The sequence below is a fragment of the Catharus ustulatus genome, chromosome 18 (assembly GCF_009819885.2).
Source record: "Catharus ustulatus isolate bCatUst1 chromosome 18, bCatUst1.pri.v2, whole genome shotgun sequence".
Classification (NCBI taxonomy): domain Eukaryota; kingdom Metazoa; phylum Chordata; class Aves; order Passeriformes; family Turdidae; genus Catharus; species Catharus ustulatus.
In genome coordinates, this window is record NC_046238.1 from 9,962,696 (window position 1) to 9,976,542 (window position 13,847).

A 13,847-nucleotide genomic window follows, 5' to 3' on the forward strand; every position below is an offset into this window, starting at 1 on the left:
AAACCACGAGCACTCAGCCACAGGAATGCTGCTCACACAGACAATGCTCACTAAGTCTGAAGCTTCCTTGGGCTTCTGATCTCCCCACCCCATAGGAACAACCACAGTTTATTATGTGGATTAACATGCTGGTTTTTAGACTGAGTGACAGCTTTGTCACCCCTCAGCTGAGGCAGAGCTCCCACCAAGGTCCCCACAGCCCCTTTTATGCAGCTGTGGCACTGGCGGCTGCCAACAGAGTGCCCATCAGCCAGAAGGTGACTCGAGGCTGCTTCAGCAGGGAGCACAAGGTCACAGAATCACTGGGTTGGAAGAGACCTTTAGAATCATTGAGTCCAACCCATGCCCTAACACCTCAACTAAACCATGGCACCAAATGCCACATCCAGGGATGGCGACTCCACCACCTCCCTGGGCATTCCAGTACTTTATCAGCCTTTCTGTAAAAAACTTTTCCCTAACACCCAACCTAAATTTCCCTTGGCACTGGTTAAGACTATCCTCTTGTTCTGTACCTCAGCCCACAGGTTTGAGCAGCAAGTCCCAGAGCCCCCCTTAGAGACCTGGAATCTCCTGTCCCTCAGATTCCCTGCACTCACCTCCTTCTCCATCACAGCCACTTGCTTCTTGGCCAGCTTCTCCAGCTCAATGGACGAGTTGTTGGCGTGTGTCTCCACCTCCTTCTGCAGCTTGAGGCGGTGCTCGTCCATCTCGGCCTTCAACTTGTTCTCCAGGGCGATCAGCTGCTTCTGGTGCTGGCGCCGCATCCGCTTATATCCTGACATCTGTTCCCGCAGCTCGTTCTCCTGCTCATGCTCATGGATCTGTCTTGTAACCTGGGGAGAACAGGCCAAAGTGCTCCATGGCCTCGCTTCCCACAGAGCTGAGGCCATGCTGGCTGCTCACTGGAAGCCAGGCCCTGCTCTGCTCTCAGGGATCACTCAGGGGTTTGGAGGTGCTGCTGTTCAATTCCACAAAGCCATGAGGTTTCTCTCTCCTAACTTTTAGCCCCCATCTTTTTCTGAGACTTTTATGTATTTTCAGTGACACAGCAGAAAATAAAGGAAGGGATAGGTTACTTATCACTCCAGGACACACTGGAGGAGATGTGGAAACAAAGGTGGCTGATGGACAACGTTCTTCAGACACAGGGGACACCCTTATTCAGACATAGGACTCAGATCCTGAGAGTGGCATTGACTCCCAGGATGCAGCCAGAACCCCTCCAAGTCACCCATTCTTTCCTTCCTCCTCAAGTCACCCCATGCCAATTCAATCCCTCAACATCTATTTTCTGCTACTAGGAGCCTCTTTCAAAATTTCACCTTAAAATTCAAGATGATGGCATACTGAGTTAATTCCTTCCCAGAATTGAAAGTTTTCTAACAAGGGAACACTGTTCTGGAACTGTGTGCTCTTAACAAGATTGATCAGATGGCCTAAGCAGATTTTAAACTCTCCTCAGCTGAAACAAACTCACAAGTTCCTCATTCATTTCCATGCCCAAGTGTATCCATGTGAAGGGAAGGGAAAAAAAAAAACTCAACAGGCTGTGCCAAAAACGTTCAGAAGAAAATGCAAATGGTGATGCTTCCATTTCAAAAGAAGAAACGTGTCCAAGACTGGCTTTTATTTTTTTAACGACAGTCTCAGGAAATTCACTTGCAGAGATCTGCTGATTATTATACGACCTGAGAACCAAAGACTTGGTACCTGTGTAGAACTGCATCCCCTGATTCTGTGCAAGGGAACCTTTGCTTTCACACTTAAGTGTGAAGAGCTCAGTCCTTTGAAGGTGATCACTAGAGCTTTAGGAACCAGAGACCCTCCTGCAGCCTGCAAGAGCCCAGCCTTCCTGATGGATTCCTCCACAGCAGCCCAAAAAACTGGCCCCTACTTTGGCACTGCTGTCATTTGAAGGCAGTTTTGTGGAGATTCCTGAAGTTCAGACATGGATGGGATACACCTACAGAGCTGGGAAGGTTCAGGTTCAACAGCAGAGCAGCTGCTTTAGGGAGCTGCCAGCCCAGTGCACCTGCTGGCTGCAGGGCTGGGAGGTGACAGGAAGCCATGGCCAAGTCAGAGCTCCAAAATCAACAGATGAACACCCTGAGGTCAGCCAAGGCAGGCAGCAAGTGCCACCTGTCTCAGTTCAAATGACTCCCAACACTTGGGAGGAGTGTGGACAGGAATTTAGGAAGAGCCTCCCAAAGACTGCAAAGGAAGCAAAGAACCATCCTGAGCACAGCACTGTCAGATTCAGGCTGATCCCTTCAGTGAGGCTGAGAACCCACCACGAGGTGATGGACAAACCTCTTCCTTCCTACAAGGAATTCCAGAATGCCATTTTGGAGTAGGCTGGATTAAATACACTTACACCTCAGCAACTGGTGTAACAGAGCAGCCTGTAAGTGCCTGACACCCAAACAGAACTAAGGTAGCCACAGGAGTTATGTGGGACTGCAGGAATGACCACAGAAACACAAACACTGTGTGAGCCCTGTCTTCTGCTACAGTTCAAAACGCTTCTGGTTTTCCAAGGGTACCAAGGACAGCCACACTTGGAAGAAGTTGGGAAGTATTTGTAGGAAATTGCTCGTTTCAGTCAAGTTCAGCAAGAATAAGATCTCTGCCAGAAGCCTCCAGGTAAGGAAAATTTCTCTGGAATCCAAATTAATGATAAGAGCCAGATACCAGGTAAGACAGGCAGACCCCCAACACTTCACATGTTGTCACAGCATTGACAGTGTTCAGTGACATCCAGCTGGGAGAGAACAGCCTTGGTCAGGCACTTGAAGAGAAATGGAGATCTGGGAGCCACCAGCAGCACAAGATCTTCCTGGATGTGCTATTTTTGGGGCCCTTTTGTGAGCAATGGGATGTTCTGCACGGCACACTCCGTTCCCAGACCTTGGCAGAACAAAGCAAACAGCAAGAGCCTAAGAAAAAAATGGATCTAAGGATCCTCCAGCAACTTTGCCAGCCTCCTTAGGTCTGATCTCTACTGAGATGCAGAATGTGCACTTGTTTTATTTACAGCAAAACTCATTAACTTTTATCCTTGTTTTTGCCCCTGCTCCTCTGCACCCCATTTCCAATTTTGCTCAGCTTTATCATGACAAGAATTCCATCTTGGAAAGATTTCCCATGAAATTGAGGATATTTATCCCTAACAATAGGATGCAATTGCTAATTACAAGCCTAGCTGATAAAGCCTTGCAGTCACAACAGAAGATGAGACATTAAAAAGTCAGAAGGAAACAAAAGCAGTGTCTCATCCTACAGATGAGAGAGGAGAGCAGCAGACTTGGTGGACACCTCATGGATTTAATGTCTGTGTTCAGCAAGCTCATGATAAAGACTTCATTTATCACCATAATCTCCAGTCAACCCAACACTCCTCAGGACAGTCCTCAAAGACCAAAGTCTGCACATGGTGATCTCAGGGATGGGAGAATGTGGAAGAAATGAACATTAGTGACTGAACATGCCCAGTTCAGAACCAGAGAAGTCCTTCAGACTATGAATGAATCAAGGATTATGGTTTTAAAGATTAAGCCCCTAATGAATGAACAGCTCCAGCAACCATTTTAACAAGAAAATTTGGGGATGTTTTGGTAATCACCACTCTGGTGCTCTTAGAGAAAGACTCTTGTAACTCCATGACCAATTTGGAATATCCTGAGTGGGAAGGGTCCCACAAGGATCACAGAGTCCAACCCCTGTCCCTGCACAGACACCCCAACAATCCCACCCTGTGCATCCCCGGGAGAGGTGTCCCAGTGCTCCTGGAGCTCTGGCAGCCTTGGGCTGTGCCCAGCACCCTCTGGGGAAAGAACCTTCCCTGAAATCCATCCTAAACCTCCCTGACACAGCTCCAGCCCTTCCCTGGGGCCTGTCCCTGGTCACAGAGAGCAGAGATTGGAGCTGTCCCCTCAGGAAGAAATCCACAAACATAACCCCACAGGTTAGCATGAGGCAAAAGGTGATAACTACAAAATTTGTTCTTCACATAACCAGGAAAGCTGCAGTTTCCTGGAGCTCTCCCTACAGCACACAACAATCAGGAGAAGCAAAAACCTGTATAAACCAGAACAGCTTTTATTAAGGTATGACATTTTCTCAGTTTCTTATCTCTCTGCATCTTTGGCACACACACAGAACTGAGAAGAGAGATGTCTTTTCCAACCTACTCCCACATGCAATTCATTTGCCATAAAATCCAAACTTTCTTTCACCCCTCCAAGATTTTAGCTTTTTGTAAGGAAGCTGAGCTCACAGCTTCTCCTCCAAACCAGCAGCTGTTTAGAGTTCCCTTTTCTACACTGTTTATCCAAAATACTGCACCCCCTCCTAAAGAATAGGAATTCTCACCTCTTGATAACCAAAATTCCAAGCTCCTCTGTGCTGGAGGAAGCAGAGCTCTGAGTAAAAAGCTGCCAGCTGCTTCTCACAGCAAGAGGAGACAAGAAAGAACAAGTCCAAAATTGTAGAGGAAAGGTCTACAAAGGCAGCAGCTAGATGAGTCCATTGGGAGAAACTCAACCCTCAAATAAAACATCAATGCTTCAGCAGAAGAGGGTGCAAGGGAACAGCTCCATGTGAAGGTACCTGGTTCTGGAGGCAGGTTGCCCTGTGCCATTATCCTGACCACATCCAGGGAATCCTGCTCACATGGACACAGACACTTGGCTCTGCAGGCCCCAGACAAGATCACACCCTTTTTTTGCTGGCATTTGGATTTCAAAGAGAACACCAAAGCCTTTGATAAGAGTCCTCACTGTATGATCTTTCTATGAAATGAGATGTCACAGATGTGAGGGAAGAATTCTTCCCCATGAGGTGGGCACAGGGTGCCCAGAGAAGCTGTGGCTGTCCCTGGATCCCTGGCAGTGTCCAAGGCCAGGCTGGACAGGGTTTGGAACAGTCTGGGATAGTGGAAGGTGTCCCTGCACATGGCAAGGGGTGGAATGAGATGAGCTTTAAGATTCTTTCCAACCCAACCCATCCTGGGATTCTATGAAGTTTTAACTACTTGATCATTGCCTTTGAAAACTGTAAAAGCAGCTGTTGAGGAGATGCACGAAGCAGGGGGGACCTAAGGGGTCAAGCTTGAAAGACACCCAGAAGTGCAGATCAATGCATCTCTGGAGAGATTCAAAAAACAGCTTCCCTTGAAAACATGGAGAGGGGTAGTCTCATCAACATGCAGAACCTTTGCCCTTCTTTTCAAGCAACAGCTTGCTGAGCTTCAAGAGATTTCTGGTTGTAACTTTTAATTTATGGATCACTTGATAATCTATGAAATAATATGGAGATGCCTGGTCTCCATTTCAGATGGCAATTTTTACTCCAACAGCAGAAACAGGCAGGGTATTTTCCACCACTGCTCCAGGTGAATGATGGGTACTGTTACCACACAAAACTGATTGAAGACAAAAGTGTTCCAGGAAAAAATGACTGCTGAAATCGCTGATTGAATTATGACCGAAGTTAAGCTCCTTCATCTTTCTTACCTACATTGGCTCATTTTCATTATTTTCTTTAATCTGTGCAATATTAAAGCACTACTGCAAGACTCAAAAGGGGATATCCACAGCCTGTTTCTTTGTGGATAGTTCATCTGACTATTTTCTCTGGAGGTCTGTCCAGTTTCCTTCATATTCACATGATGCTTTTGCAGAGTAACAGGGCAAGGGAATCACTCTTCAAAGCACTGGGTCACCTGGAGTGTTCAGATGTCTAATGTAAGTTCCTCTGTGACCTCTGCACTCCCTGAAACAGCTTCAAGCTTGTTTTTGGAAAGAGATCCAACTTGTAGGTTGGATTACTTTTAGGAATGCCAGTCTTGCCTCCATCTGCAATATCCTGAGCTATGGGGAGAAGAGCAAGGACTTGAGGGCACCAGATCCTGGCCTGCACCAGCAGGAACCAGCCCCACACTCAGTGCTTTTCTTCTAAGAACACTGCCCTGGTCTCATGTTTGGGAGTGGTTTTCAGCAAATCCCATAAAAGGAAGTTTTTACACCCTAATATTATTGAATTTGGGGCCAGAACTCCTGTTTTTGATACTCTGCAATACAGGCCACCTGATGCTCCAACTGCACAACCCTTCTGATGCTCCAGATGTTCCCAGCTGCTGAGAAATGGGCAGCAGCCAGGATGTAGGAACCATCAAAGCTTGCTGGCTTGCTTGTTTTCAACCACTGAGCACCCATTCACACAGGAAAAATCTTTTCCAACTGCCATTGAAAGAATAAATTAACACTGAGAGATGACTACAGCCTGAATTTCTGGGTTCACACTCCAAATTCCAGGTATGTTCAGGTCTTTCTCCCCACATCAGCTCCATGATTGACCTTGCCCTCCTCAGAAATATTGGACAGGGAACAGGAAGAAATTCTCCCTTGGCCAGAGGAGCAGCACCACCCAGCACCTCTCCCCATTAACATCATCCTGGCACTGAACGGGGATAAAAAATGCCCCAACACAAGCACTGGCACCCAGATTCTGTGCAATGTGTTCAAACTTTTCTTTTTCCCCCCCTCTAGATTTCCATTTTGGAACATGAAGAGATGGGAATGGAAGATTATTAAAGGGAAAGCTCATCACCATGAAATGTTTCTGTGGCAAACACAGGGACAGCTCTGCCCCAGCACACAACCTCAGGTGGTGTGCTGGGAACTTCCCTCTACTCTGGGGAGATGTGTGTGCATGATGGAGACAACAGAGCATGTCCCACAGAAAACCTTAAAAAAGAGAAGCTCTCCAAAAAGCTTTCCATCTTCCCCACCCAAAATTAATTTTATCTTTATCATCTCCTGGTCATTGAAGCAGAAAGATTCAGCAAATCCAAGTAAGGCATTAAGGTAGACCCAATCCCAGCCCCACAGGAGGCTGCCATGGGATTCAGGAGTGACCTTGGGATATCAGCTGTCTTCCCCAGAGCTCAGGGATCTGGGAATACCTCACAGCCCATATTTTCACTAGCTCCCAAAGGGGCCTGGCCATACAATCCCTTCAAGCCACCCAAGTAGCCCAGGGGTGACATTTCCAAGGAAGACACAAGTTCTGGGCTCTGCTGCTGAAGGCAGGCCACAAGGTGCAGCAGCTTTGCACAGGGAGTAAAAGAACATGAATATATTCATCACACATATCAATTTATCAATGAAATTGTATGTCTGGAGTATGATACATGAGTCATTCATCATTTCTGCCCTCCAGCCAACCTAACTGGGTCCTACTTTTATCTGCTCAGTGCAGGCAGTAGAAGAGCTGGCACTACACTGGGTGCAAACACACACACTCACAAATAAAAATTCCCAGTGCAGAGGATCTCCAGGAGAGCAGGGATCCTGCCCCTATCAGGTGTACTGCATGAAGTCCTCCTAACACACACATTTCTAGGTCACTCTAAACTGGGGAGAGCAGGGGACACCAGCCTGGGGGCACTCAGGGTATGGGCACCCAGAAATACCCCTGCAAAAAATGGGATTCAGATACTCCCAGGAAGCATCTGGGCAGAAACCTGAAAGCCACAGCATCATTTTAGGTTTTAGCAGCAGCAACAATCACACAGAAAAATGTGGGCTGCTGGCACTGCTGCTGCAGCTTCCCTCCAGTCCCAACCTTTGGCTGTGGTCACACACACACAGCCCTGTGCATGCAGGAGTGGGAAGCGATTCTGGGGATGCAGAAATGGTGGTGTGGAAGGAGAACCCCCATGGTGGAGGCAGGGAAAGCGGGAAGGGGAGGGCTCGCTGGTGTAATTTCGGGGTTGGTCCGGGATGATGTCATAGCACTGAGCAAGTGCCATGGCCAAACCGTGGGGACTTTCTAACGCTTCCCGTCCATCTGACCTCTAATACCAGCGGGCTGAAATATTTATCAGGACATTCATTTTCCCTCTGAAGGGCCATTTTTCACTGCTTTCCCTGGAAAAGGCTGCTCCCAGCCCGGTGGATGCGGGGTGGGGGAGGTGGCACACAACTAACTCTTCCGGCACACACCCCTTTCCCTACTACAAAGGCATCCACAGCAATCACATTTGCAATAGTACAAATCTTGATGGATTCATCCCATCCCCCTCCCCTTTGTAAGCCCACAGCCTGCTGTAAACCCTCTCTCTCTCTCTCCCTTATCGCAGCCCAGCAATCCTTCCAAAGGATCAGGCTGGAAATGCAGTCATGGTACAGTTGCTTGAAATAAATGAATGAATGAAAAAAAAAAAAAAAAAACCCAAAAAAAACCACCATCAAAAAAAACATCCAGGCTCAGGGTGGGCAGTAGCGATCTTATTGTTCCCAAAGCCATCTGCATCTGCATCTCCACGGCGTTCCAGCAGCTCTCACACACCTCACACACACTTTATGCACATGCAGATAAATACATTAACAAAAGGGACAGGTGGGAAATGGAGGGTGGGGGGGAATGAGAGGATATTAACTTCACCCAGGAAGGTGGGTTATCTCACCCTGGAAATGCACAGAGAAATTCAACATATTTCACATTTACATCTCTCTCACACACACACAGAGGTAAAATCTCTTTCAGTGCAATATCCAGTTGCTATGCCAACGGCACCAACAGCACGGGAGGCGATGGCAGCGAGGGGCCGCGAGCAGGGTGGGATGGGGTGGGGTGGGGTGGGATGGGGGCTCTTACCAAAGATGCTGATTTGATTGTGGCAAAGCGCTCTCGGTTCCGGTAGTGGAGGGCCTGATTCTGCACTGACTGGGTAGGCCGCACCTCAGGCCTGCGATCCCTGTGGCCCACCTCATCCCTTATAAATACATGATCCTGCAGAAATGGATAAAAACAAGGAGAAAGTCCGGCTGTGCTCTTCCCGCGGCGGCTGCCTCTCTCTCACCCCTCTGTCTGCACAAGCGCGGCTGTAGGAGAGGCATAGTTCAGCTCTGCTTAGCCCCGGCAGCTCCCACCGTACAAAATGAATAAGCAACACATTGCAGCTCGGCTCGGCGCGTCAGCTGATCGCTAGCAGGATGCCTCCGAATCCCTGGATCGGGCTGCCTCTTTTTTTTTTTTTTTTTAAATCTCCTTTTTTTTTTTTTTAAACCTCCAGTATTACATATGTGGCAGAAAAAAGCGAGCCGGGAGCAGGAAGCGGAGCAGGGCGATCGGAGTCCTCGGGAAGGTCGGGTTCAAGCACTGCAACCCAGCGATCCTGGTGAAAACGTGATTCCCATGTCTAGGCACGGAGATCCTGTTCCCTTCTAACACCACAGCAACATCCTGCCTCATTCCCTTTGCCGAGCCGTGTGTCCTCGATTGGGTTTCTTTGTCCCTCGTTTGCTATCTGCTGTGGGGGACGAGCATCCTGCCCAAATCCACAGCAGGCTGGAGAGGACCAGGAAAGCCTCCGTGACCACTCAGGGATCCTGCTTTCCAGTCATGATCCTGCACAGTTCTAGCACTTTCTCTCCACAGCCCACAAAGGATTTTTTTTTTTTTTTTTTTTTTTTTCCTTTTTAAAGCAACAGCTCCCAGGTTTTAGCAGGAATGGTTCCCGGTGCAGCTTCCCTCCTGTTCCCTGGCAAGGTTTCACCGGCTGTGCCTTTCCCAAACGGAGCGGGCAAATTTGGGAGAGGAACACAGCTCCAGGAGAAACCCTCCTCAGAAAGGCCAGCAAAAAAACCACAGCACCACGATTTTCCCAGCTGGAATGGTGACTGCCAAAAGTCAGCACACACCTGCAGGCTGCACCCTGGGGATGGAGCAGCCCTTGGACACCCGGCACAGCCCGGCAGCCTGGGCTCTGCAGGGCCACACTGGCACCCACCAGTGTCCTGACTCCCATCCTCAACCTCCAGCTCCTACAGCCTCACAAAGACCGAGATTCTCCCTGAATTAAATCAAGTTTCCAGTTCTCTGGGGTGTAAAATAAAGGCTGCCAGTGCCTACAAAGCCCTGGCAGGCAGAGCTGCCCCCATGAGCAGGAGCACTCTGCCACCCTGCCATGGCCTGGCACACTCCAGGAAGGTCAGAGAGCCCCAGAGTGAGGAAGCAGCCACCATGGAATGGTGTCTCCATCAGGACACTGCTGTCACCCCTGTGCTCCTTTCCCACCCCACAGACACCTGGTCTTCCCCTCTGCTGGCCTCCATTTCCAGCTGCTTCTCACCCAGACCCACACACACTCAGCCCTTTTGACCAGGATTCTGGAAATGAGTTCAAGCCAAAGCCAATCAGGTGCAGAAATGTTGATATTAAGAGCTGAACACTGTATTGATGAAAAGTGCTTTAACCCCAAAACCTTTCCTTATCCTTCCTTTTGAGTGTTCCCAGTCCATGCTCACCTTTGCCTTGACTTTGCACAGTGCCCAAGGCCACCAAGGAGCCAAGTGTGCATCAGCTCCTCTACACCCACACAAGGGACACAGAATGAGACAAAACAGCTAAAAAGGACAGTCCTCCATAGAGACAGGGAGTGCCATTTTATATTGGTCATCCTTACACTGGACATTTGTTGCACTATCTGACAGGAAAGGCAGTGACACCACGAGAGGAATCCCTGAGAATTGGGCTGATCTCAGATTTCCAACTTGTGCTTGTTGGTGTGATGGGCAGGGCTCTTGGACTGCTGAGAAAGGCACATCTGAGGCTCTAGAACAGCCATCCCCAAAAAATCCTGATTAAGCATTTGAAGTCCAAGAGCATCACTCAGTTTAACCTGACTCATGGCCTCACCAGAGGGATCTCAAACCCTGTAGTGAAAATCTACAGCAGACTCACCCACTTGAAGCACAGAGGAAACAACAGCACACAGGAGCCACCAGTGCTGTACTCCAGCCATGAAATGCAGGTGGGGACAGGACAAATGTCACCCCTGGTCACACACAGAGCCTGCAGCAGCACCTGAGAGTGCACAGGGCTCCCAAGGCTTGCTGAGCAATACCTCAATCCCTGCATCATCCTCCTCCTCTCCATTATGTTGGTATGGCAGGGGCAGTGGGAAATATTAAATCCAGAGAAGCTGCAAATCACTGCAAAAATCCCAACTTCTTAAATTTGCATTCAGACTTTTTACAATGCTCCAATAACAAGTTTAAGTTGCAGTTGCTTTTTATGCTGGAAAATTAATCTGTGATTTACTTTTTGTTATCCAAGAGGTGGATTTTTAGAGGGCTGAGTGTCACCCTGGCCTTGTTTTATGGAATCTCTGGTTACCTCAGTGCACATGAGAAGCTCAGAGCAGAATGAAATTGCCCTTCAGGAATGTGAATTAACCACATTCTGCATTTCAAACTCAGCTGGGCAAGGGATGGGAAAATTCCTTTGCAACTGAGCAAGTCAAAGGACCAATTTCAAGGGGACAAAAACCTCAGTGGTTGTCTTTGGCACCCCTTAATTTGGGATCTGAGCATTCTGCTCCCACCAACTCTCAGCTATGCCCAGGGAACCTTCACAGGCACAGTATTTTTTTTGAAAAGCTGATCCACTACCAAAAATAAAAACACCTGGCACGAAGAGTTACCAAATCTAACAGGTTCCAGTGCCCCAGGGACAGCTGGTAAGAGAAATAAACCTGTGAGTGGCCACATCTCCACCAGCCTTCCTCAGATGAGGTGACTGATGGCAAATACAAACATTTCCCTACAAACACAAAAAAATAGAATTTTGCTAGTTTTATTTTAAAACAAAATTCTTCTTCTCCCAAAAGCTTGCTAAGAGACTGCAGTCAAAACTGTTGGAATAGACAAGGAAATTTTGTTTCCAAACTTTAGCTTCAGATGTGTGGAAAACAGACTCAAAAATGGCACCTCAGCTCAAGGCACCCAGTAAGTCAAATCTGAAAGCATCCCAAAAATCATCAGGTTTGGGTATCTCTCAGCCCTAAATCTGCATTTCCACCCCTGCTTTGTTTTTAAAGTAATGTATCTTCTGTATACACTTCATTTCCCACCTGTTTTCTGTGGTTTTTTGCAATATTTGCCTTAAGGATGCAACTTTGGGCATGCTCAGCTCACAACTCACTCATTAAAATCCTTTTATTCAGGGCCAACAATCCAGAATCTTCAACTTCCTACTCAAGGAATAATTTGTTCTCCTGACTGTATCATCCACATGAACAGTTTTCAGGTTGATCAAAACAAAGCGGGGGTTTGGGTGGGATGCTGCCAGGACAAAACCTTTCTCAAATATTCCCACAGCATTCTCTGAGCAGAGCTGGTGGAGCTTCCAGTGCCTCAAGTGGTGCTTCCAGCTGGATCTGAATGCCTGCTCCTGCTGCAATGTCCAAGCCCCCACAATGGGTTTGTGTCAAACCACGAGTTCCAAACCCACTACAGAGTGGATTTTGTTCTGAGTCCCATCCCAGTTTTGCCACACACTATCTTTTCATCCTTCTCCTCACTGAAAAAAGGCCTTGACCATCCAAACTGAGTCCAGCCCAAAGCTGGAAAACCTCCACCTTCTCAGGAGGAGCACTCCCTTCCACACTGGGGTTTTTGGCTGTGCACACCAAATAAAACCTCCACAGACAAAAGAGGACTCCTTAACTGCAAGGGCTGCCAGTCTCCTACACAAACAGGAAAGGCAATTTCCAAGCCACACTAAGGACTCCTATGGAATTGCAGCAAATCCCTGCTTTCCAGGAATTTAAAGAGGAAGGAAAACAGCAGTGTGGCACCGTTTGTCCTAACACACTGCATTAAGTGCCTGGAGAATTCACTGAGCTTTAAGCTCTCTCCATGCACAAAATACCCCACAAATGCTGAAATTAATTGGAGCAGCATCAGGAGATGTGCACAGGTTAATTTACAGGACCTAGGAAGTCACTCAAGTTGCAGCAGTTACTGCAAAGGTACTTTATTATTATAGACATTGGGTGAGAATTTGTGATGATCAATTACAAACATCCTCTTTTCCATCTTTTTGTTATAAATCACATTTTAATCACAAGATTTCCCTGATTATATTGCCCAAGTTTCAGAAAGCACTGATGATTTTAAGACTGAAGCAAGAAACAGCAACAACTGAGGACTGCAGTGGAAATAAACCAATATTCTATTGTTTTTTTGTTTAGATTAAAAGATTACAACACATTATTATAGTTTTGTGGAAATAAAACAATAATAGATTCATTGAGGACAATGAAATAATATTTCTGGGAAGCCACCTGTGCCCACACTGCCATTTACCAGCAGCTGAACAAAGCAGGTGCCAAAACATCTCTGATGCACCAGCTGATGCCTATACTCACTTTATTGTCTTACTCTGGGAGCCACAAATCTGTATCCTCATTTTTAAGATGAATTAATTGATATTTATCTGATTTTAAAATCTGGGTTATATGCCTTTGAAGCACAATGTATTTGGAGTTTAACTCCCTGCCCCATTTTGTCATTTTTAGGGGCACTCAGACACAACTGGGTGTCCCTTCAGCTCTCAACCTGAGCAGCTGAAGAACTCCTGAAGGGAGATAGATGGAGAATGTGCATCCATAGGCAAGATGATCCCTGCATGGAGTAGCAGAGTTATTTATTGTATTCAGAAGAGACCCAGAGTTCTTACACTGAACATACTGAGATGTACATGGAGGAGCTCACCAACCTGCGACCTGCAGAAGGGCAAGGAAAACTTCCTCATCCAAGTCAGACATCTGAATTTCCTGAAAAGAATATGCTGGTGATTAAGGTGTCCTCCTGAGGGAGCAGGGTTTGATCCCAGGATGGGCTTCCTGCCTGAGTAGCTCACATTTTTCTCCTCCCAGGAGTTCAGGACACAGCTATAAACTAAACACAAAAAGCTCCACATTCAATCATGGCTTGTTATTATTTCCAATCTTGTATTCCTGTTCAGTGATTTTTCTTCCAGCCTAACCAGTG

General features: G+C 47.3%; 1 protein-coding gene across 3 annotated transcripts in view; it reads right to left on the reverse strand.

Moving 5' to 3' along the window:
* Positions 1 to 13,847, reverse strand: part of TAOK3 (TAO kinase 3) — a 41,713-nt gene that overhangs the window by 7,067 nt on the left and 20,799 nt on the right. For 2 of the 3 annotated variants that reach the window (XM_033075507.2, XM_033075508.2), the window contains 2 exons: positions 8,665 to 8,799; positions 600 to 836 (listed from right to left, as the gene is read on the reverse strand). In XM_033075507.2, coding sequence (XP_032931398.1) covers positions 600 to 836; positions 8,665 to 8,799 — 372 coding nt within the window. Of the gene's footprint in view, positions 1 to 599; positions 837 to 8,664; positions 8,800 to 13,572; positions 13,631 to 13,847 lie in introns of all 3 variants that reach the window. The other variant, XM_033075506.2, reaches the window with a different exon arrangement.